Source organism: Emys orbicularis, chromosome 5 (genome assembly GCF_028017835.1).
Source record: "Emys orbicularis isolate rEmyOrb1 chromosome 5, rEmyOrb1.hap1, whole genome shotgun sequence".
NCBI lineage: Eukaryota > Metazoa > Chordata > Testudines > Emydidae > Emys > Emys orbicularis.
The window spans coordinates 53172709-53196348 of NC_088687.1; the positions used below are offsets into that span (position 1 = coordinate 53172709).

At 40.6% G+C, this 23640-nt stretch overlaps 1 protein-coding gene across 1 annotated transcript in view; it reads right to left on the minus strand.

Annotated features, from left to right (window-relative positions):
• The window catches only part of SLC7A11 (solute carrier family 7 member 11), a 69956-nt gene that overhangs the window by 24960 nt on the left and 21356 nt on the right, over window positions 1-23640 (minus strand). The window contains exons 5-6 of the mRNA XM_065404657.1: window positions 21016-21115; window positions 16489-16533 (exon numbers count right to left, since the gene is read on the minus strand). Coding sequence (XP_065260729.1) covers window positions 16489-16533; window positions 21016-21115 — 145 coding nt within the window. The remainder of the gene's footprint in view (window positions 1-16488; window positions 16534-21015; window positions 21116-23640) is intronic.

Below are 23640 nucleotides of genomic sequence, written 5' to 3' on the forward strand. Positions count from 1 at the left end.
TGCAAGCAATTCAAGTAATTGGAGTAAGTGCAGAGCAGATTGCAGAACTGGGGCCTTGGTGAGGAAAAGTGTTCCCACATACCAAGGGCCGTTCAGTCCAGTATCTTGTCTCCAACAGTGGCCAATACAGAAGCTTCAGAAGATGGTTTAAGAAACTCTGTTGTAGGCAGTTACAGGATAACTGCTCTTAGAGAAAAATTCCTTCTAGTTCTCAGTAGATAGACATTGGCTTAAGCCCTTGAAGCATGAGGATTTATACCCCTTCCAAAATATAAACAAAATATATTTACTGTGATGACTCTGGATATTGTTCATATCCATATGAATATCTAATCCTTTTTAGAATTGTGCTGATATATTGACCTCAGTGATATATCATGTAGCAATGAGATCCATGGGCTATTTGTGTGTTGCAAAACTATTTGCTTTCTATCACTTTTATCACTGTAACTATTCAATTTTACACAGTAGCTCTTTGTTCTCGTATCTTGACACAGGGTAAATAAAATCACCTTGTCTCCTTTCTGTATACCATTCCTTATTTTATATCCTTTTATTGTCTCTCCTCCCATTTGCCTCATCTCTAAGATAAGGAAATCCCAGTCAACAGTTCAAGCTCTATTCATATAAGAGTTTTACACGCCCTAATTATTCTCATTGCCTACCTCTGAACACCCTCTAATTCCCAACCCCACCCCCCCCGCTGCCTTTTTTTTTCTATGTCCTTTTCAAGATAGAAGTATTAAAAGTAGTTCTGATTACTCTAAGAGATGAGTTAGATACTATTGTAATGCACTCAAAAAATAATGACATGATAAAGATGCAAGTAATAGTAGTACTTGACCCAAAAGTCCCATAAGTTAATGAGAATTGATACAATAGATTACAGCAGCAAAACTTGCAAATCCTATATTTATTTAGGTATTTTTGTAAATGCAGATTATTCACTCTACAGCTCTTCTGGAGCTGTTAAGATCTTATATTAATCCGCTTAATTCACAGTTCATGGACACAGACTGTAATGTAAGGTAATGACTTTCAGTGATAAAAATCTTATGTAATGTTAGTTAACAAAAGCCCTTTGTTTAAAGTGCCTCTATCATTGTACCTTTCTTTAAGATTCCAAAATATTGAAGTCCAAACTACCAATGTATCAGTCAAACTGTGAACTAAGAGCTTAAAAAATGTCAGTATACAATGCATATGTATATCTGAAAGCAGTATCTACTCATTCAAATTACATTTGTTTTTATATGACTACAATGTAACTTAAAAATAACTTAGCTATTGATGAAAGTAGAGTGAATAATGAAGGCATCTGTTATATATTTCATTTGGAAAAAAAGGTGAAATTATTTGATCAAGTTATTCAGCTAGCTTTACTGCTGACCCAGGTAAAATATGTGCTCCTTTTCTTCTGTATGTGCAGGGGGTTCTCCCTCACATGCAACCAGTAGGAAAGAATTCCTACACAACACACTGTGTTGCACTAAAACACGGATTCAACTAACACACCAACCTTCCCCTACCTAGCAGGGCCAGCTCCAGGCACCAGCCCACCAAGCTTGTGCTTGGGGCGGCACCTGGAGGGGGGCGGCGCAGCGCTCCGGCTCCGGCCGCCGGGGAGAGCGGAGCCCAGAGCGCCGGGGCTCGCCGCCGCACTCTGGCCGCCGGGGAGAGCAGAGCCCCGGCCGGGCACTCCGTCCTCCCCCCGGCGCTCTGGCCGCCGGGGAGAGCAGAGCCCCGGCCGGGCACTCCGCCCTCCTCCCAGGGCTCCGGCCGCCCTCCCCCCGGCCGCTGAGGAGAGCGGAGCCCCGGCCGGGGCTCACCGCCCTCCCCCCGGGGCTTCGTTCGCCCTCCCACCCCGCGCTGGGGGGTGGGGGCGGCCGGAGGCTTTTTTGCCTGGGCCTGCTACCTAGCTATCAACATACTACCATCAGAAGCAAGCATTAGCCAGGAGATAGGGATGTTTTCAATGGATCCTGGTCAAAACAGCAGCAAGGTGCTTCCCCAAGCAAGGTTCCCTAGTTCTCTGTGTGGAAAAAGTGTGCACTAGATCTACCCAGCATCATGCTGAATTTGCTGGGTAGATCATTTTGGGTTTCACATTGAGATATTAATTTTATTTAAAGCCAAAGCATGAACCAACTCCATATACTTCTGTGAATCACTGAAAATCAAAGCCCCTGCACAGGTTTGCTAAGAATGGAAACTAGGGTGACCAGATGTCCCAATTTTATAGGGACAGTCACGATTTTGGGGTCTCTTTCTTATATAGGTTCCTATTACCCCCAATTCCCGTCCCGATTTTTCACATTTGCTGTCTGGTCACCCTAGGGAAACACAAACATTAATGTGAGAGAAAAGAAAAACTACCTTTTTCAGAGGGGGCTGTTGCAAACTGAGGGTCTGATCTAATGCCACTGAAGTCACTGGAAAATACTCCCATTGTCTTCAGTGGACATTGGAGCGTGCCCTTTGAATGGAAGTTATGCAAATATATATTCTATAAAACAGTTCATAAATATTTGCATTTTATTATAAATAACTTGCCTGGTTCTTAGTTCAGAATGTGATCAGACACAACTGGCAATCAGATGTACACATCTGGAGTTCTTTAATATTAATATCATATTTGTTGTAGCTGCTCCACTCCACAGAAAACCATGTTGTGTGTTTCGAAAGGGGGCCACATCTTGCAGTCCTTACTCAGGCAAAACTCCCACTGATTTGACTGCTTATATTACACATTTTTGAACCCATCTTAGTTTAAGTAAATTCAGTGCTTTGAAAGGTACCAAATAGATAGAGCCTTTTGGTCAAGCCACATGCTCTATGAGAGATACACAGGACAGGAATGGAGCAGGGTATAAAACACTATAAAGTATACAGAAGGCTCCAGAGGATTTCCACAGCATCCAAGATACAAGCCATTCATCTAAGATCCACTCAACACATTTGATGAAAGAATTTAGCTCCCAATATTTACATGAGAGTTCACAATGGCCATGGTTCTCTCATATAAAAAAAAATTCTCACAGTTCTGGAGCTCTAACTTTCCACCTGTCCTGCAGGAGATTTCTAGTTTTTCAGTGTAAATTCCAGTAAGAAACTCAGAGTTCCTATAAAAAAAGACACTATCTTCTTGCTTGACTGGTAACAGTAAAGCTTGAGGCTTGTATATCCCTCAGTGAAAGACAAAACTGTTAAAATATACAATCATCAACTTGTCAAGGGACTTCAGATGTCAAAGAAGCATGAATGGGAGAGATGCAGGTATATGAAAACCTAGAAAGTTTCACTATTACACATGAAGTAAAATAAAAAGATTGAAATCTTGACAAATACCCGGGTGGATTATGGGTAAAAGCTTTTTACTTCTCTTAGCAAGGTGGACGTATTGTAACTATGCTTCAAATAAATAAACAAAAGAAAAGCAAACACACCACATACTCAGCAGATTAGCACATCAGTAGATGAATCACTAGGGCTTGACACAAAGTAACCGGATGCATAGTGATGCACTACAACACAATGCAAACAAAACATGAAATACAGAGATAAGCCAGAAATGTTAGCCCCTGACAATTCCAACAATAAATACAAACAACATCTCTGAGCCACTAAATCACATAAACTGTAAAATTCTATAACCACAAACCTCAGTGTAAACTTTTTCCCCCTCAAGTGGTCCCTTTACTTCCAAACCTGGAGTGATTTTGGTCCCTACCTTTGGAGAAACCCAGAAGTTGTGGAGATGGAGGGATGGGAAAACTGAGTTTCCTTTTATTGAGTTTTTAATAATAGTGTCCCCTCAGGGGGAAGGAGCTTGGGGCTTTATGGATTTGGCAGGGGGAAAAGCCTCCCAACACAGTGGATGCTAAGTCTTACCTCTCAGAACTTCATGGATGGGCACCTGACTTATGTGGACCTGTTGGCCTTAACTTCCACCAGTAGCATGGCACATGCTGGAATTATGCAGTGATTGTCTTCAAACATTATAAAGCCCCAATGGAACTGTCATATTGAAATCAGAATGGTGTGCAAGGGACAATGCACTTCCCTCTTTCTTGTGGGCAGGAGGGATCATCCCAGAAAATAGCCATCGATTCCTGGTTCTCCATCATTATCCTGACCAGAAACAGTAGTTTGGTACCTCATTACAGTGTATGCTCCTGCTTGACAACTTGTAGCACTAGCCAACCAGTAGGGACTTGCCTTTCTCACCTAATGGAAATTACATTTCTAAACTTCCATGCATTGTTCTGCAAATGTATCCCTAAATGAACTGCCCTGACCGGATTAGAGTTACTTGCACCTATAATTTTGAAATCTTTACATGGTTTAAATTGTTTTCAGAATCTGCTTCAGGATTTATGTGGCTCCCAGGAAGGTCAATCATTCCCATATCCAGCTTATGCCCTTTACCCTCAGCAGATGAAGATGATATCTAAACAGAGATAGATATCAAGAATTGGTTCCCATCTTAACCACATCTTAACAAAGAGATAGTTCTCACAGCCTGCCTCCTCTCTCACTGTGATTATACAGATCACTTTCCAGCTCATTCACAATCTCTTAACATCCTTGTGGCAATTACAGTAATTGCCTTTGTGGAAAAGTAATATTGAAGAAGACTTTTTAGCAGCTTCTAATGCAATAACTGTTGCATCCTCCTTGAAAAAGAGTTAATCACACACTTTGCTCTTCCCACCATAACCATTCCATCTTTTGTCTCCTCCTGCTCCCCTCTACAAGCTTCTCTGCTGCCTGGTCCACTTCACCTCTTCTTCCCCTGCACACGTTTCCTCACTTCTTGCTTCCCTTCTGCCACCAGACATGTTGCCCAACCATCTGATCCTCTTCTCTCCTTGCTTCTGTTGTCATAATATCTGGCAGCCTCATTCCTTTCTTCCCTGTATATTCCTCACCAATGATAGCTGGCAGCACATTTCCTCTGCTCCTCCTCCTCTTATGTAGCAGCAATTATGTAGGACAATTCCTTCTCCTTAATCCAGATGCTTTTACAGGCATCCACATTCTGCTTTCCAATGAAAACCCTAGACTCCCATAGAAGCATTTGGAAACAAGGACAGCCAACATCATGTGACCAGCCATCTCTGTGTAAACCACCACCAAATACTCCATGGGTCATCAGTGGCTGACAGACTGTAGACTGGGAGTCACTAATGTAGACAAGAGTACCTGTAACTAGATGGCTCGCCCCTTGAAGTCTGAGGCTCATTAACCCTGATTACAGAATGAGCCACATCTGGGAGAGAGAGAGCAAGGTGATTATCCTATAAAGAGCAGCAGGAAGTTGCAATGAAGGGGAGGGGAGTTGTGGCAGAGTGAGGAAAGGCTGTCAGGCATAACCCTGAGACCGGGGGAGTTGTCCCAGGCAGAGGGGCCTGGGACAGACCTTGACTAAGCAGGGGAGAAATTGCAAAGGTCCCAGGCAGGAAAGCCTGAAAAGAGGAGGAAGAGAAACCTTGTGTTGTGAGGACCATGCATGGACTTTGGTATTCTGAGTTTTATGTGTAATTTATGTTATATTAATAAACCTAGTCCTCAAGGAGGGGTATTTTTGACCAAGAAAAAAGCCTGGGCATTCCAAGAGGGGAAACTGATGCAGGCTGCCTACAGTGTGACCCTTGGTCATGAGGGAGCAAAAGGGAAGTGGCTGGGCCTGGTTACTGTACCCCACAGAAATAGAAACACATATCTTGGCCTATGCCAATACAATATCATGGCCTTCTCCATAGCAATTCATTTGTCCCTTTCTCCTGTTCTTTTTCCCCAGTTACATTTGCCCTACCCCTCTTTTTTGTTAGACAACCGACAGCCTTTGTTATTTCTAAGCTTATGCCCCTTTAAAACATCTGCATTGCTTTCCTAAAATGTGCAAACTCATAAGTCCAACAAGCTGACATGACTTATGATCGGCTCTTCCATCAGTTAGTTAGTAGAGAGTGAAAAAGTAATAACCATTCTGGAACTTCTCTTTTTATTAGGATACACATATCTACAGATGTAAATACATGACAGCAACACTGATAAAAGCAACCCTGAGCCGATCACATTTATTTTTGATATCCATTCATACTCCCTTTGTTCCTACTTATGTGTTCACACACGGTAGGAGCCTGATGCTAACTCTAATTCTACAGAAATAATAGTTTTAACTATAAAATAATAGTTGTATCAAAGAAGTCAGCTAAGGTTTTGTTTGTTAGGTCTTCAAAGCCCAAGGATCCAATCTTACAGTCTTTACTAATGTTTCAATGGAACTATTGTGTGTGGATGGATTTCTCACACAAAGGTTGTGACATTTTGCCCTATTATAATTGTAGAAGCAACCTTATCATTTCTATTTGATAGTGAATTGGTGCATTTAACCTATTTCACTGTAATTTTATGAGGCATCCCTGTTGTTCTAATCAATGTCAAACCATATCTCTGCAACATTTATAGCAGCCACAGATTAGATCAGCCTCGATCCTGACTGGTATACACATGCATTGATTGGCATATCAGCTAAGTCTTTGTCACAAATAGCTCTTACTGGCAGCCAATCTACTAAACAGAGCATCACACTTCTGTAATTTTTACATTAAAATAGAGACACAATGGAGTGGATATAGTAGACAGAAGGCCAGAAAGTCATCTGATTTTAAAGTACTAGTGGGTTGTCTTCTCAGAAAACCAATTCAGAAGTCAGATAGGTTTTCGGAAAACAGCCTCCAGTGGCAGAAATTACTAATGCCTGAAGATGCAACTAGAGATAATTTCTATTTCCCATGATATGGGAAATGATTCTCTGCACAGGCATGTTTCCCAACCAGCTGTAAAAATGACTTGGAAAACTGACACAAACCGGAGGAAAAAAGAAAAGCCATGCAGAAGCCATTAACCATCACAGATGTTACAGTTTGAACTAATAATTATTGAGCTGATCAGTTTCTAAATGTGCAGTATTTAAATATACACACAAAAGGACAAATCCTGGAAAGCAGTGCACAGACCCAGCAGCTGGGGTTTTTCATGGGGGTAAGGAAGAAGAATCATCATCCTCCACCGAACTGCAGCCTGTACTGTGGCCCTGAGGCTGCAGTAGCCTTTATGCTGCCTGCACTCTACTCGAGGGGAGAAATGACAGGGGCATTCATATAGTGATTCATTGTCCCTGCTCTCTCCTTGCATATAGCCTTCAGATGGACTCATATCACTATCATGTGTGTATGTCACAACAGCTGAGGTAGAGAAATTGCTTTCCAAACCGGAAAAATCTTTTTTGTACGCATGTTCTGGGCTCACAGGAGCTGAGCTGCATGACACAAACGGTGCTCCCCAAATTCTGCCTCTGACCTCTCCCAAACTGGCAACAGCTCAGTGCAGTGGGCTCTGCTACAGCCACAGAGCAGAGAGCAAGATTTGTCCTATATAGGGTTAATATCAAGGATTCACATTAAACAGATACAAGCAAAGGAATCCAGAATTAGAGGGCTGAATTTGCATCCTTAATTTATCATGTTGTAGATAATAGGTATCATAGCTCACACTATGCCAGGCCACAAAGTGTTCTGAGAACCTTAGTCAGCTGCAATGGGCAAACGTGCGTAGCGGGGGGATTAAGATGACCAGGCAGCCCAACTCTGAATATATTGAAAGGCATTTTTAACAGTTGACAATTGACTCAACAGAATGGAACAGATACTCTCATCAGAAAATTATTCAACTGCCTAGATGAGCATGGAACCTGAGAAATATTCCACCGATATATATTCAAGCCAGGGGGCAGATAGCTCAGCCAGGACAGATAAAATAAAGCCTCAAAAGTATGGTTCAATTCAAGTCCCTTTCTGCTGAGCTGCTTTATTAATACAAAAAGGATCCTAAACAAGAACAAAGCAACTCAGAACTCGGAGCAAGGCCATCCCAGCTTTCAGCCTTTTCTGCTCTTTCCTTTAGGTAGCTTCCACTTGCAGCTGCCCTGTTTCCCCACCTCAAATCACCCATGTGATAGGTAGGGATGTCAAAGGTTCTCCTTAGAACTCCTCACATGCAGAGCTGTACGGAGCACCTTCATTCCTTGTCACAATTCATGCTTATGGCCCGCAAACTGTGAAACAAAATCACTGTTGTTTTTCAGCTGCTTTTTTTAAAAAATGGCCCGAAGTCTTGACTAGCCTGCATTTTAAACGAACAATAGTCAGGCCATTTAGTCCAAAAATGATAGTATTTTGAAGCTTCAGAAGCTGTGAAAAGCACCTGAAATGAGTCCGGATTTTTTTTTTTTTTTATTGCACACTCAATTTTCAAAGAGCTGAACAGATTTTTTTCCCCCCACAAAAATTGTATTTAAAAAGAAATCCATCTAGGAATGAAAGGCAACGTTTCAGAAAGGAATTTATAGGTAATTTAGGAAGACCTAAAAATAGGTGGCTATAATGCAAATGCAAACATAATTTTAGCTGTATGGGGCCAGCCAACACTCTCAGCAAATGTGCAAAGGAACAGGAAAGTTCATTTTAGCAAGACAGATTCTCACACTGGCAAACCAACTCTCCCACCTCAAGCAATCATGATACACACTTAGTCCATGACTGAATTACATGCGTCATTTAGTTGTATGCATTTTCAGAGGCTTCATCAGGAGCAAAACCAATGTTTACTTTCTAGGCAGGAAATTCCACCTGTTAAATTAATCTGCTTTGTTCACCATGATCAGCAGATTCTCTTACTAGTTAATGAGTTACAGGTACATGAAGATTTGATTGTGAAACCATTACTTCAACTTTCCAGACTGTTCATGGATTAGATAGCAGACAACAGCAGACCACCCCTTCAACTTCTATCTCTGTTAGGAGCAAATGAGGTAGAGGTCCTACCTCTGGATATCATCTGGAGTCAGAAAGGCAGGAAGTACCTGAACAACAATTTAATCTCTCTGTCAGTTCAGAGCTCTTGGTGCATCTTAGCTCAGTACAGTATATGATTATTACGTGTCATTTTCAGCACAGAAGTGCCCCTTTAATGAAGCTATAAGAAATTAGTTATGCGGCAGACTATGGATCTGATCCAAAGCTCACTGAAGTAAATTGGAGACTTTCCAGGTACTTCAATGGACATTAAATCAGGAGCAGCATCTCAAAGTTCGGCAGAAGTTGATGGGAGTTTAAGGTCCTGATCACCTTGCAGGATTTATTCTAGGGCTCTACGTGAAATTTTAGAAATAATATAATTTTGAGAAAAACATGATTTAGAAATACTTGTTTTTAAAAAATATATACAATGATTCTGAGATAAATAATAAAGATTCAAAAACAAAAATATCACAAGACACAAAAAAGATTACTGAGGAAAAATGAAGGAAAATACAAAATTGCCCTTCAATTTTTACTTGAGGGTAGCTGGACACGTTATAAATTCACACCAGCAAATGGGCTTTGTAAAGCATTTGAAAGATTAATATATGTCACCTTTGATTACCTCATGATAAAATATTACAATATAATCCTATAATTTCTGCACCACTTATTTGGCACTTTGGCTGTACATGAACAAATTGACTTGGAGCCAAATATATCTTTTATGCATATCTGAAGCAGACTAATGCAAGGAGGATTTTGATCCCAAGGTACAGTAACTGTGTCCCTTTAGGCAGGATATATTAATCTGGGTACAAGCTTTCAAAGAGAGGGGAAAAAATAGAGCTGCCTAACTGCGGTTTGAAAATAGTTCTGCTGCATTTTACTGTAAAAGAAAATTGCATCCATTTCAGCCAGCCCCACAGTCCTATGACCCGATCCTGCAAAGATTCTCACATGTGGCTATATGGACTCTGAGTCACGCAACTTACATCTTTGTAGGATCAGGGCCTTAAAGTGCATAAAGGAGGAGCCATCTCCTTGTGAATAAACTAGATAAAGTATTTGAACACAACATTTCAAAATCCAGACTTTTCAAACCTAGAAGTAGCAGCTAGTTTATAAATATAATGCTTTGTACTACTATTCATTTTTCATCAAAGAACTTTACAAACATTAATGCTTTAAGAGATTGAGTCGGTTGGCTTCAAATCAAGCTCTAAACCTTTTAAAACCTACATAAAGTAAGATATTATCCCCATTTCACAGATCTGTAAACTGAGGAACAAAGAGCTTAAAACCAACATTTTTAAATTGAAAAACTCCATTTTAGGTACCTCATTTTCATAGATGCTGCGCATGAATAACTCACATTGAAGTCAGTGGGAATTGTGGGTGCTCAATGTAACCCAGACTTACACTGTGTTGTTGTCTCTCTCTCTCTCACTTGTCATTACGTCACAGAGAGAGGTTAATGGATCTGCTACAGCTTTGCAGTAACAGCTGCATTTTCTAGCTCAAGTAGTAGAGACTCATACTTTTAGATCCAGAACTTCTGAGTTTGAACCCTGCTGCCAACAAACCACCAAGGGTGTTGAATTGTTGGTGACAGCATGATTAAAGTTAAAGTTATTGACTTACATTGACATTTTGGTGCATCACATTGTGCCATGTCAAAAATTAAAAGGCCACAAACCACCCACCTGTTGTATTTTCACACACACATTTTTGAGGCCTCTCTCGTTTCATTCATCTGTGTCCATATCATAGTCAGACATTTTTGAAAAATTTCCAGGACAGGGTTTCCCCTTTCAGTTTTCATTGATGCTAGGTGTGACATTCAAGTGTTAATTAATATAAATTGGATGCAGACAATATATTAATTGAACATGACACTCAAATTATTTAAACCCAATACAAAACCAAGATTATACAAAGCATTTTGGTACCCTGCTTTTCCAAAATGACTGATGATATCAAGCCTTGGTAACTTGCTATAAGTCTACTGCTTCTTGGCTCTTTAGAAAAGAAGGAATAAATGAAGTGAAAAGAACACTGGAAAAGTCTAATAGACAAACTGACTAATCTCAGACCCCAAGGTCATAGCAAAGCAATTCATTTCTTGGCTTTTCCACAGCACAAGACATGATTTATCAATCTGAGAGCAGGCTTACAAACACTATACATCTCAATAATACATTCTTTGCACTGTGTAACTTTTTAAACAATGATAGATTGCCTGTGTTGAACCGATGTTATATTACAAACAGAAACAGAATATTTGCAAGAAAATGACCCTTTAAAAAAAGAATTATGCCAAATATAGTTAATCACAATGGCTAATTGTGCCATTTTAGAGTATAGATGTTTCCTAATATATATGCTTCCAGGGATTTTACCAACTTCAGGTATCACATATTGTTAGACATCAGGACACTAAACAAATGTCTTCTTTTCTTCATCATTTGATGCTGCTAATATTGGAGACCATTACAGTAGATTTGTTTTTTAAAATATAATAATTATAACAATGGTAACAACAACCACTTATATTTCCAGAGAGAAAGGATGGTTTTGTTGTTAAAACTAGATTGTGACTCAGAAGATCTGGATTTAATTTTCAGCTCCACCACAGACTTCCTGTTTGACCTTGAGCAAGTCGTTAATGACTCTGAGTCAGCTTCTCATCTGTAAAATGGGAATAATATTTTCTTCTGTCTTTACTATTTATACTCTAATCTTGCACTGTGATCAGTGCAGGCTCAGTAGTCCACTTATATACATAACGATGCAGGATTGGGGCTTTACACTATCAACAATTCTGAACAGGGACCATCTCCTACTATCTGTTTGTGCAGTACCTGATACAGTGGGGATCTGATCTTGATTGGGCCCTCAAGGCACAACTCTAATGCAAATACATACTGATAATTTCTATAACATCTTTCATCCCAAGGGCTCCTAAACGTTCTTTACAAACTAGGGTCCTGATCCTGAAATCTGATCCATGCTGAAGAGTGGTAATGAAGGAATGAATATCTGTAGTTAAGATCTTGGCCAAAGACTATGAGGAGGTACAAGTTAGCACAAAGCACAGAATAAACCTAAAGACCCTATATAAGATGAGTCTGAAGGTTCAATGTGCTCAATTTCCAGTCCTCTAAATTTACTTCCTGATACTGCTTCCTCTGTCATTTTTAAAGTAACTAGTTGTTAGCTCATTAACTGGTTTTTCAGTCCTGACAAGGCCTGATCCTTTCATCCATGTATGAAAAATGAAGAGATCACAGCTACAGATGGCATGGTTGCATGATGTAATTTTTACTGAAGTTTTACTTTTAGGGTTATTCAAATATTTTTATCTTGAATAATAATCCTTATTGACCCAGCACATATATGTGGAAGCTAATTTTACACTGCAGAAAAAGAATGGATTTCACTGCAATTTCAAATATTCTTGGTTAACAAAATTATTTCAAGTTATTAAAAAAATGCATAGTTAATGAGTTGAACTCTGTGACCTCAGAGTCTGCATGAAGCTATCATTAACCTCCGTGTTTCTTCAGGTCCCATCAGTACACTAGGGGCTTTGCTCTTTACACTTGTGCTTACTACAATTAAAGAATGAAACTCCAGGCTTGAGAAAAAGGTAATTAACAGAGTTTCAGTAGGAAATAAAAAACACACCTACCCTTAAATCTTTAAATTGTGACATATTAATGCACTTTTCAAAGCAAAATTAGGGGGTATATATCATGTCTGAAGTGGGACTCAATCCTCCTCTATCCCAAGGCCAAAAGTATTTTCAGTTTTAAAAAGTAAAAAAAAGATTATCACTCATTTTCTTTTAGTTTCTTTTCTCTTCCACTGTGTCTTCTATAACTTCAAGTATCTCTCCCTCCCGCCTTTCAGTATCTGTGTATTCTCTACCACTTCTGTCTATCTAGGTTTTTACACCAACTTGGTATCTGAGTGCCTCAGGCTCAGAGGATTTAACCTGTTTAAGGTCCTGATCCTGCAATTTGTTGCCTGAGTGCAGACGGCTGCGCCTATGCACAAATTCCTCCTGACTTTTAAGGGGGTTTGTGTGGGTGCAGTGGGCCTAACCGAACACAATCAATTGCAGACTGTCTCCTACACACACCGTTCCCAGCTGGTAGAGTTGTGGGGTGGCACTTTTTGGAGTATTTTTGTAATTATTACATACAATTTTCTAATATATTTGATAAACCCCAATAATGTTTCTGGTCCTATACATGACACAGAAGACAAGGTAATCTATGCCCTGAAGAGTTTACAATCTAGAAGACAATCAAGCAGCTGTCTGCATCTCCCTGTGTTCTTTAGCATGGACTCTAAAGTATTGGTCCCTTCCACTCACTTCATAATGCAGATGTGGAGAGGGATTCAGAGGATGAGCCAGTGAAAAGGGCACTATGCACCAAATGTGGGCATTTGACAGCTTTGTTGCAAGGACTGTAGGTGCTCTAACATCTCCCTATTCGTAATGATGTAATTAGTTATATTCTCCACATAACAGTTTAGGCACATTTTGTTGCCGGTTGGCAGAAGGCTGGTTGACACTGTTTGAGAATCAGCTGATCATTCACCCAAGTACCAGCTGCCAGTTATTTTATATGCTGTGCCATACCTAGAAATGTACAACTGTGACTGATTCTGAAGCAAACATTTACGTTGGCACATCACAACACTGAAGGAATCACTGCAAACTCCCTTGCTCCTGAAGTAATTTGCATCTACTGCCATTTACAAATATATTACAAATTACACACCTGGAGGAGTTACAAATGTTAACCTGCTCAAGGCAACACCCCTAGTTTTTGTTTAAATCCCACCGTGTAATACCACTCCAACACTGCCGTACTATGTGTGATCTTTAACATAACACTGATGGAAAGGATTCTAAGGCCAGGTCTACACTACCGCGGTAGTTCGACGGCTGGCAATCGAACTTCCGGGTTCGATTTATCGCGTCTGGTCTGGACGCGATAAATCGATCCCGGAAGTGCTCGCCGTCGACTGCGGTACTCCAGCTCGGCGAGAGGAGTACCGCGGAGTCGACGGGGAGCCTGCCTGCCGCGTGTGGACCGCGTCTGAACCGCGGTAAGTTCGAACTAAGGTATGTCGACTTCAGCTACGTTATTCACGTAGCTGAAGTTGCGTACCTTAGTTCGAATTTGGGGGTTAGTGTAGACCAGGCCTAAGCAATATCAGCATCACAGCTCGAAGAATTTATAAATAACAACATGGCCTGATAAATGCCTGTCACCAGCTGCTGTTTAGGGGCCTGAGACTCAATGCTCATTGAAGTCAATGGAAACACTTCCATTATTTCAGTGGCTGTTGAGTAATATTAATATTAGTCAAAGCAATCTTCAAAAGCTTTTTGGGGGGGGGGGCAGGCAATGGTATCTTTCTACTCTAGCTCTGGAGAAATTTCAGATGCAGAATTCCTTTCAGCATGCTTAATAGCAAGCAGCATCTTTACAATACTGCCTTCATGTAGCAACCGAATAAAAAAAAATCATCTTTTTCTTATGTACTTCTACATTCATGTGGAGAATGTGCCCTCAGATGCACAGTAAACACAGGGCACTTTCCTTTATCTCCCATGCAAACAGCACCCTGAATAGGAAGAGTGATAAACTGACGCTTCAGCAGCTTTGTAGCATGGAGGAAGCAACCCAACACATGTAAAGCTGAGCCCCTTTTTCTGAAACTATCTTTTAATGGAACACATCAAATCAGCTGGACTATCAGAGTTCTGAAACAATACATATCTCCACAATTCTATGGTCTGCACCAGCTGTGCAAAGCAGCCACAATACCAGTTTAACCAGCTCTCTAAAGATTCTCCATACCTAAGGGGAATCCCTGACTGGATGTTCCCATGAGAAAGGGGGTGTACCTGAGCCACCTTTACGCTCCCCTCTTCCCAAGGGGTACTAAGTAGATCTCAGAGGCAGATAAGGATCTAGCCCACTATATGTATATTCTGTGGGATGTAATATTATTTTTATTTGTACTTTTAAAGAAAGAATAGTGTCCCTTATGTTCTAACCAGCAGAGGGACAATATGCTGAGAAATGTATAGTACCTGATCTCTCACTCACTTAACCAATGGCAAAAACTTGTGCTGACCTAATCAGAAGCAGGACAGTCGCAAAATTATCCATAACAAAAATAATTAGTAACATTGCTTAATTACAATATATTCTTCAGTGTGCAAGTTCTCAAAGAGATTTAACTATGTGGAAAGTCTGGTGGAGGTTTGGTGTGCATGCACATGTGCATTTGTAAAATAACACCTCATATATATTGATAATAGCCATATAACTTACAGAGCCAGGAGAGGAATACTGTCTTAATACAAACCCTTGACTACCTCACCTGCACTCTGCCCACTAATCCATCTCCCCAGGACTTACTGCAGCATTCCAGACACTTGAACATAAGCAATAAGACTAATAACAAATAAACAAAACAAAAAAACGGCTAGAAAAAGGTTCTTTCCCCCCACCAAAAGAAATGTAGACTTCTCTCCTTTTTTCTCACAAGATTATACTGTTCTGATGCATATGTGTGTGTGTTGTATGTATATACACACACACGTGCACCTACAGCCCAGAAGAGTCCATTTTACCATCTTTACACAGCTTTACCCAGGCTTTCACAGCTCAGAAGCCAAATGACATTTTCAGAATCTAGCCATTTTTTCTTTAAGGAGCATATTCATATGTAATTATTAGGGGCAGACAACCAATAAGAATCAAAAGGAAATCCATAAAGTTTTTTTACAGGTGACCAGAACTACAAGCTCATAATGGTTGTGAAAGACTGACACACGCTCATGTTGCTCGTTGTGTTACTCCGTGAATAACATTTACAGAGATAACCCTACAAGTCTCAGATCCTGGGTCTACAAACTCAGGCTTGTGGGGCTCAGACAACAGCGCTAAAAACAGCTGTGTAAAAATTACGGCTCAAGCTGGAGGCTGAAGCCCACCTCCCTCCCTAGTCTTCTGAGCCCAAGCTCCAACCCAAGCCCAAATGTCTACACAGCTTTTTGTAGTGTCATAGCATAAGTCCCACAAGCCCAAATCTGTAGACATGAGCTTTCAGACTCACGGCAGTGGGTTGCCACTTGCTCTGTAGATGTACCCTGTGTGACTAAATCAAGTTATTCTTTTGCTGAACTGTAGAATTAGCTGTTGAGATCACTATTTAAACAATAGAAAAATTGCCACATAATATAGCATTCAGATACATTATTGGGCCTGATTCTCCCCAGCAGGACACAAGTACCTTGCACTGAATGAAACCATTGGGAGTTATTCGTATCCTGAAGGTGAGATTCAGAACTCTGGAGATCTACTTACTCTTCTGCTTTCTCTGCATATGAAAGCAGAATGCACAATAAGGTCACCAAAGGCCAGAAAGAACAAATCTTCAAGCAACAGCAGTTCAAATAGATACCAGATCTGCTGGAAAAAGCAACTTGACCAGCATGCAGAGTTTCCAGGGATCAGTGCTTTTTCTACAGCATTTTAGTGTTATGATCAGTTTAAAAATGAAAAGGGGGAAATAAGGTACCTACTTCTCAGGATTTTCCACTTCTTCAGTAACAAAATTGAGGTAAAACCTAGAAAATGAGAGAAAAATTATTACAAAACTTTAGTGCATTTTCATCCTAGATTAATTTTCCAACAGTCATGTAGATGTTCTTAATTCAATAAACAGACCTGTCCATTATCACAGTTTCTTTACAGAGCTACCTTTGCAATTATACCAAGGGAGGAAATCACACCTACTTATGCTTCCGTTTTCCTACCATTTTGGAAGAAAAGTTGGCTTGCTAGTTATCAAAGAGAACAGGACACCAGACAAAACCCTACACAATGCCAATGTGGAATGACATTGCACTTAGGGTTTTTTCTCAAGCTCACATACTGAAAAAAAATGTGGCCAAAAATCCCCCTCAAGCCACACAAATCTCAGCCTTAGGCCCTAGCCTTAAGCTTGCATTTGACAGAATGTCTTGTAAACGTTATATCAGTGACCTTAACCAGACCTTTGGAGCAACCAGAAGCAACTTCAAAAGAATCCATCTTAGATTTTAGCCAATACTGGAAGTTGTAGTTAGTGTCATGTATATAGCCAGTGACCAAGGTCATTAATCCTGCAAGCCAAGCCATGACACTGACCACTGCATGATCAATGAGGCCGTTGCACTCCAGTATAAGAGCCAGACAGAGCTGTGCATCTGCATACATAAGGCTATGCAGCAGGCATAGTCCTACACACTGAGCAGTAGTAAGTCTCAAACTTCTTCAGTAATTGTTCCCTAACTTGCAAGTGCACAGAGTAAAAAAGGGAGGGGGGAGTAAGGTAAGGATGTTGGTTTATGCCTAATAAGGCATTTAGCTACGTGCTCATCTCTTAAATCTCATTCCAGCTACTAGACAGAAATAATTTGGTGGCCAGGCAGCAGTCCTCTCAGTAATGTAAGATTGTGTTTCTCTACATTCTTTGTCCTGCTTCTCACTTTTCACCCACCACTTATATACACAATACTCTGCTCCTATCTAAAAGGTATAAAGATAATATTTTTAAAACCTATTTTACAGCCTCAAGGGTGAGTAATGTCCAAACAAGGGGTTTTCAAAGTAGCAATAAAACAAAAATGATCATTAAGGGAAGTATTTTAAGCCAGAGTCCATTTCACAGGTAAATGAGAGAGAGAAGGGGTGGATGGGAGAGAGAGATTTCATATAATCAGGAAGATTTCTTTCAGCTTTCAAAATACCAGCTCTATTTTCTGAACCTGTGGATTCGCTAGGGTGCCCCCAACACAATTGAATGTGTTTTGTTCGGTAATTCACTGTGCATGTTTGTAATGCCATTGTACAAAAGGGGAGTTACAGGCTGGCAGAGAATTCAAATATCTGACTCAACCCATTGCCATCCCTCCCACCTCCAAAAAAAACCGAACCCTTATCATTCATGCCTCGTCCTCTGTATAAGGCAAAGTGTTTTAGTGCCTGTGAGCAGTGTGTAAAGGGGAAAAAAGGCTTTCAAACAGTTATCTCAAAATAAACCCTGTCTGTGCATTGCAGTACTTTTTAAACTCCAGCTGCACAGTATATCGACATTGCACAATGTGGAATACCTAAAGGGCATGAATAAAGAAGGAAGAAGTTAAAACCACCAACCTGTTTCCAGCCTACAATAGTGTCGTTAGTGACAAGGAGAGAGAGAACTTGGAGCAAAATTCTGAGCAAGATACTTTGAGCCAGATTCTGATACCGTAGCTCATGCTGAATAGTACTTTAGTCCCACTGAAATGGTGTAAGATGCTAGTCAACAAGTGCAAAGTGGTTTTATATCATTACTTTGTGGCCTAGCTAAAGTTATTAATATACCCTTCCAAGCACTCAGTTTTTACTAGCCTTTTGGGCTACATTTTCATAAAGTAGAGACCGAGGTCCACATGAAATACAATTCCTCTTGCAAATTGTTTAATTGCCTGTATAAAACAGTATTTGTGCATGCAATTACCCATATATTTAACAAAGGGAATATTTTTTCCTGTTTGCTTTTAATTAAAATAGATTATGAGAATTAAAGTATATTCCTCCTTGTTCACCTCAGTTCTATCCTGAGGCCAAAAATGTAAATCAATAGTTATTTTGAGACAGATTCGTCCATGCTTACTCACCTTACTCTGCAAAAATACTCTCTTTCCTTGATGGGACTACCCACAGAGTAACTACTGAACATAAGTAAAACCAGCAAAATCTGTCCCTTAATACATTAAAACAAGATATACATGAGATGGTTGAATTCAGGATCCTGACAAAAAGGAGAGCAGCAGAATATGGACCCTGGACTTCAGAAAAGCAGACTTTGACTCCCTCAGGGAACTGATGGGCAGGATCCCCTGAGAGGCTAATATGAGGAGGAAAGGAGTCCAGAAGAGCTGACTGTATTTTAAAGAAGCCTTACTGAGGGCACAGGAGCAAACCATCCCGAAGTGCAGAAAGAATAGCAAATATGGCAGGCGACCAGATTGGCTTACAGAGAAATCTTTGGTGAGCTTAAACACAAAAAGGAAGCTTACAAGAAGTGGAAACTTGGACAGATGACTAGGGAGGAGTATACAAATATTGCTCAAGCATGCAGGGGTGTAATCAGGAAGGCCAAAGTACAATTGGAGTTGCAGCTAGCAAGGGATGTGAAGGGTAATAAGAAGGGTTTCTACAGGTATGTTAGCAACAAGAAGGTGGTCAGGGAAAGTGTGGGACCCTTACTGAATGGGGGAGGCAACACAGTGACAGATGATGTGGAAAAAGCTGAAGTACTCAATGCTTTTTTTGCCTTGGTCTTCACAGACAAGATCAGCTCCTAGACTGCTGCACTGGACAGCACAGTATGGGGAGGAGATGAGCAGACCTCAGTGGTGAAAGAAAAGGTTAAGGACTATTTAGAAAAGCTGGATGTGCACAAGTCCATGGGTCCAGATCTAATGCATCCAAGGGTGCTGAGGGAGTTGGCTGATGTGATTGCAGAGCCATTGGCTATTATCTTTGAAAACTTGTGGTGATTGAGGGAGGTCCCGGACAATTGGAAAAAGGCAAATATAGTGCCCATCTTTAAAAAAGGGAAGAAGGAGAAACCGGGGAACTACAAACTGGTCAGCCTCACCTCAATCCCCGGAAAAATCATGGAGCAGGTCCTCAGGAATCCATTTTGAAGCACTTGGAGGAGAGGAAGGTGATCAGGAATAGTCAACATGGATTCACCAAGGGAAAGTCATGCCTGACCAACTTGATTGCCTTCTATGATGAGATAACTGGCTCTGTGGATATGGGGAAAGCGGTGGACGTGATATACCTTGACTTTAGCAAAGCTTTTGATATGGTTTCCCACAGTATTCTTGCCAGCAAGTTAAAGAAATATGGATTGGATGAATGGATTATAAGATGGATAGAAAACTGACTAGATCATTGGGCTCAACAGGTAGTGATCGATGGCTTGATGTCTAGTTGGCAGCTGGTATCAAGCAGAGTGCCCCATGGTTCAGTCCTGGGGCCAGTTTTGTTCAACATCTTCATTAATGATCTGGATGATGGGATAGATTGCACCCTCAGCAAGTTTGCAGATGACACTAAGCTGGGGGGAGAGGTAGATACGCTGGAGGGTAGGTATAGGGTCCAGAGTGACCTAGACAAATTGGAGGATTGGGCCAAAAGAAATCTGATGAGATTCAACAAGGACAAGTGCAGAGACCTGCACTTAGCACGGAATAATCCCATGCACTGCTACAGGCTGAAACTGACTGGCTAAGTGGCAGTTCTGCAGAAAAGGACCTGGGGATTACAGTGGATGAGAAGTTGGATATGAGTCAACTGTGTTCCCGTGTTGCCAAGAAGGCTAACGGCATATTGGGCTGCATTAGTAGGAGGTTTGCCAGTAGATCGAGGGAAGTGATTATTCCCCTCTATTCGGCACTGGTGAGGCCACATCTGGAGTACTGTGTCCAGTTTTGGGCCCCCCACTACAGAAAGGATGTGGACAAACTGGAGAGAGTCCAGCGAAGGGCAACAAAAATGATTAGGGGGCTGGTATCCAAAAGGCTAGTAAAAACTTATGAGGAGAGGCTGAGGGAGCTGGTCTTATTTAATCTGCAGAAGAGAAGAGTGAGGGAGGATTTGATAGGAGCCTTCAACTACCTGATGGGGGGGTTCCAAAGAAGATGGAGCTAGGCTGTTCTCAGTGGTGGCAGATGACAGAACAAGGAGCAATGGTCTCAAGTTGCAGTGTGGGAGGTCTAGGTTGGATATTAGGAAAAACTATTTCACCAGGAGGCTGGTGAAGCACTGGAATGGGTTACCTAGGGAGGTGGTGGAATCTCCATCTTTAGAGGTTTTTAAGGCCGGTTTGACAAAGTACTGACTGGGATGTTTTAGTTGGGGTTGGTCCTGATTTGAGCAGGGGTTTGGACCAGATGACCTCCTGAGGTCTCTTCCAACCCTAATTTTCTGTGATCCTATGATATAGGACATGTCAGTCATTTTTTACACTTACAATCTATAATACAAGTGGACATCTTTGGACTACTTACCAGCCTGAATAGGCATACATTCCTGAATAAAAAGCAAGAGGTAATCCCATAACACTGGCATCATTCCCTGCAAATGCATCTTTAAAGTGCTGTGTTTCTCCTGCAATAGAAATAGAAATGATACTTAAATATAACCTCTGAAATATTCACTAGACAATTTAAAAAAAAAACGTACCCATGACTACTACATTGTGACCATCTACTCTCCTTTTCCCTTGTTAAAAAAAAAAAATCACATCATGGAGAAGTTACTCACCCAGATAGTTCAACTAACTTCAGATTCTGCTGTTGACATCAACAGGACTATTTTGGAGAGTAGCCCCTCATCAGTGTGAGTAAGGGGTCACAGTCTGGCACTGAGACTGTGTCCTGATTGCATTCACTTTCCACTCTAGGAAAGGAGTTGGTTGTATTGTTTGCCAAAAGGGCCAGCTTTACTCAAATTTTGCTGACTATTTGCAGAAACAGCTAATCTCCTCTAATCATGTAATAGGAACAAAATGTATGATCCATATGTCCAGCTAATACAGATTGTATATGATACAGGTGAGCTACAACCAAAAATTCTCTTGAGAAATTATTTGGTGGATAATTTCAAATAAAGAAGTTTGAGAAAATCCTATTGGCAATTTGCAAACAGAAAATTTATCAGATAAATGACTGAATATACATTGTGCACCCATCTGTATTAAATATTAATGTACATTTTAAACATGTGAATCACTGTACATATTTTTCACATTTACTGCTAACCAAAAAGCTGGTTTCTGAACCAGCTGGCACATGAGAAGCACAATATTGCTGTATCAGTACCAGAAACGGAAAAGTTAACCAACCCCCCAGATCTGACATTTGGGGAAAGAGAAGGTTCAAATTCTGGATTTGAAATGTCTGGCTAAGACCTTTTAGGCCAAATTCTGCCACTGGCTGCAGGAGGCTTTCAGCGGCTTCAATGGGAGGTGCACACAGTCATGTCACATCCGAATTTGAACTTCTGTGTTGATTCTATTTTCTTTCTTGGGCTTGATTCCTAGTGCACTCACAGTGCTGTAATTCCACTGACTTCAGTAGAGCTATTCCTGATTGACACTAACACAAACGAGAACAGAATCAGGCTCTTCATTTTTCGTAATTATTCTCTATAATTATACTTTAAAATTTCAATCACAAAAAACACTGCCAGCATTTTACTTATAAACAGCTTTTTTTGAAAAACGGAATTGATAGCTAAAATCTGTCCAGCATTTAAGCTATTAGCATCCAGTAGATTTCTACCACATAATATTCATAACCATGAGTCAGATTATACTAAGCCAGAATTATACAGCTATCAATCCAAACACTTGCGGGTAAACATATTGAAAATAGTACCCAGGAGGTGGCTACAGACATATCGTAATAGGCTGTGTGCTCATATTTTTCACAGATTGTTCTAAAAATTTTCCCTACTCAATTTCCTGTACAGATTGTTTTGAATGCACTTCTGCTCATTTTAAAAAGATAATGGGGGAGGGGAGGAAACTGACAAAACAAGTTCTTCCCTGTAGGACGTGTACATTCATATCTCAGGAATGCAGGGTTTTGCTACTCCCCACTTCACAAACATTCACATTTGGAAGATGCAGTGAAGAGTTTCCACACAGAAAGAAAGGTTTGGTTATAGATCCATCTATCCTATCTGCACAGGAATATTGTAACCGAATCTGCTGGGGGAAACTGCACATGTGTACTGTAACTAACAGTAAGCTTTAAGTGTGTATCTGTGCAATTCCCCTCAACAAGAGTTACTCTCATTCTCTGCTATAATGTTACTGGGTTCAGTGTAGCTTGTAAGACTGCTCTGGCATTATGATGTGCTAGATTTTCTAGGAAGTTGTAAGCCTGTGCAGAATTCTGTTCAGTGTCCTAATTATCAAAGGGTCAAATCCTGAACTCCTTACTCAGTTTTCACTCCATCTTTATTCATTTCAAACTCCTCATTTGTCATGTTCCTGTAGCAGATATGGACTGGCTACAGAACTTGCTTATACACACTAGATGTGTTTATACTAAGATCCTTTAATGCTCCGTCAGGTATGGCTGAGGCAGGGTAGCTTTAAATAACGTATTTTCTCACACCGCGCCACCTAGTGGTTGAATGGTATAATACAGTACATGGTATAATAATATAATAATTAGCATTCCATTACATCACTGAAGCTGATGTGAGTTTTGCCTGAGTAATGACTGAAAAAAATTGAAAGCCAGATTCTGCCAGCCTCACTCAGAATGAGAAGTACCTTATTCTGTGAATAGCCTCACTGGCAGCATATGGAGGTAGAGGGTTGTGGGGCTGTGAGAGGATAGAGTGGACAGAAGGAATGATTCAGGGGGACACCATTTAGCATAGCTGGTTTGACACACAAGGCAAAAGCACCCTGGGAAGCCAATGTTGGGTGTGGGTCACATGGGGAAATCAATGGTTCTACTCAACATAAGTAAGGGTAATTGGAGCTAGCCCTGAGCGAGGAGCTCAGGATTTGGTCCGCTCCAAGGATATTAAGAGATGAGTAAAAAAAGAGTATTTTTATTAATGTGAAAGTGAGAGGAAGGAGGAGGAGTAGCTATGAAGAAGAAAACAAAACA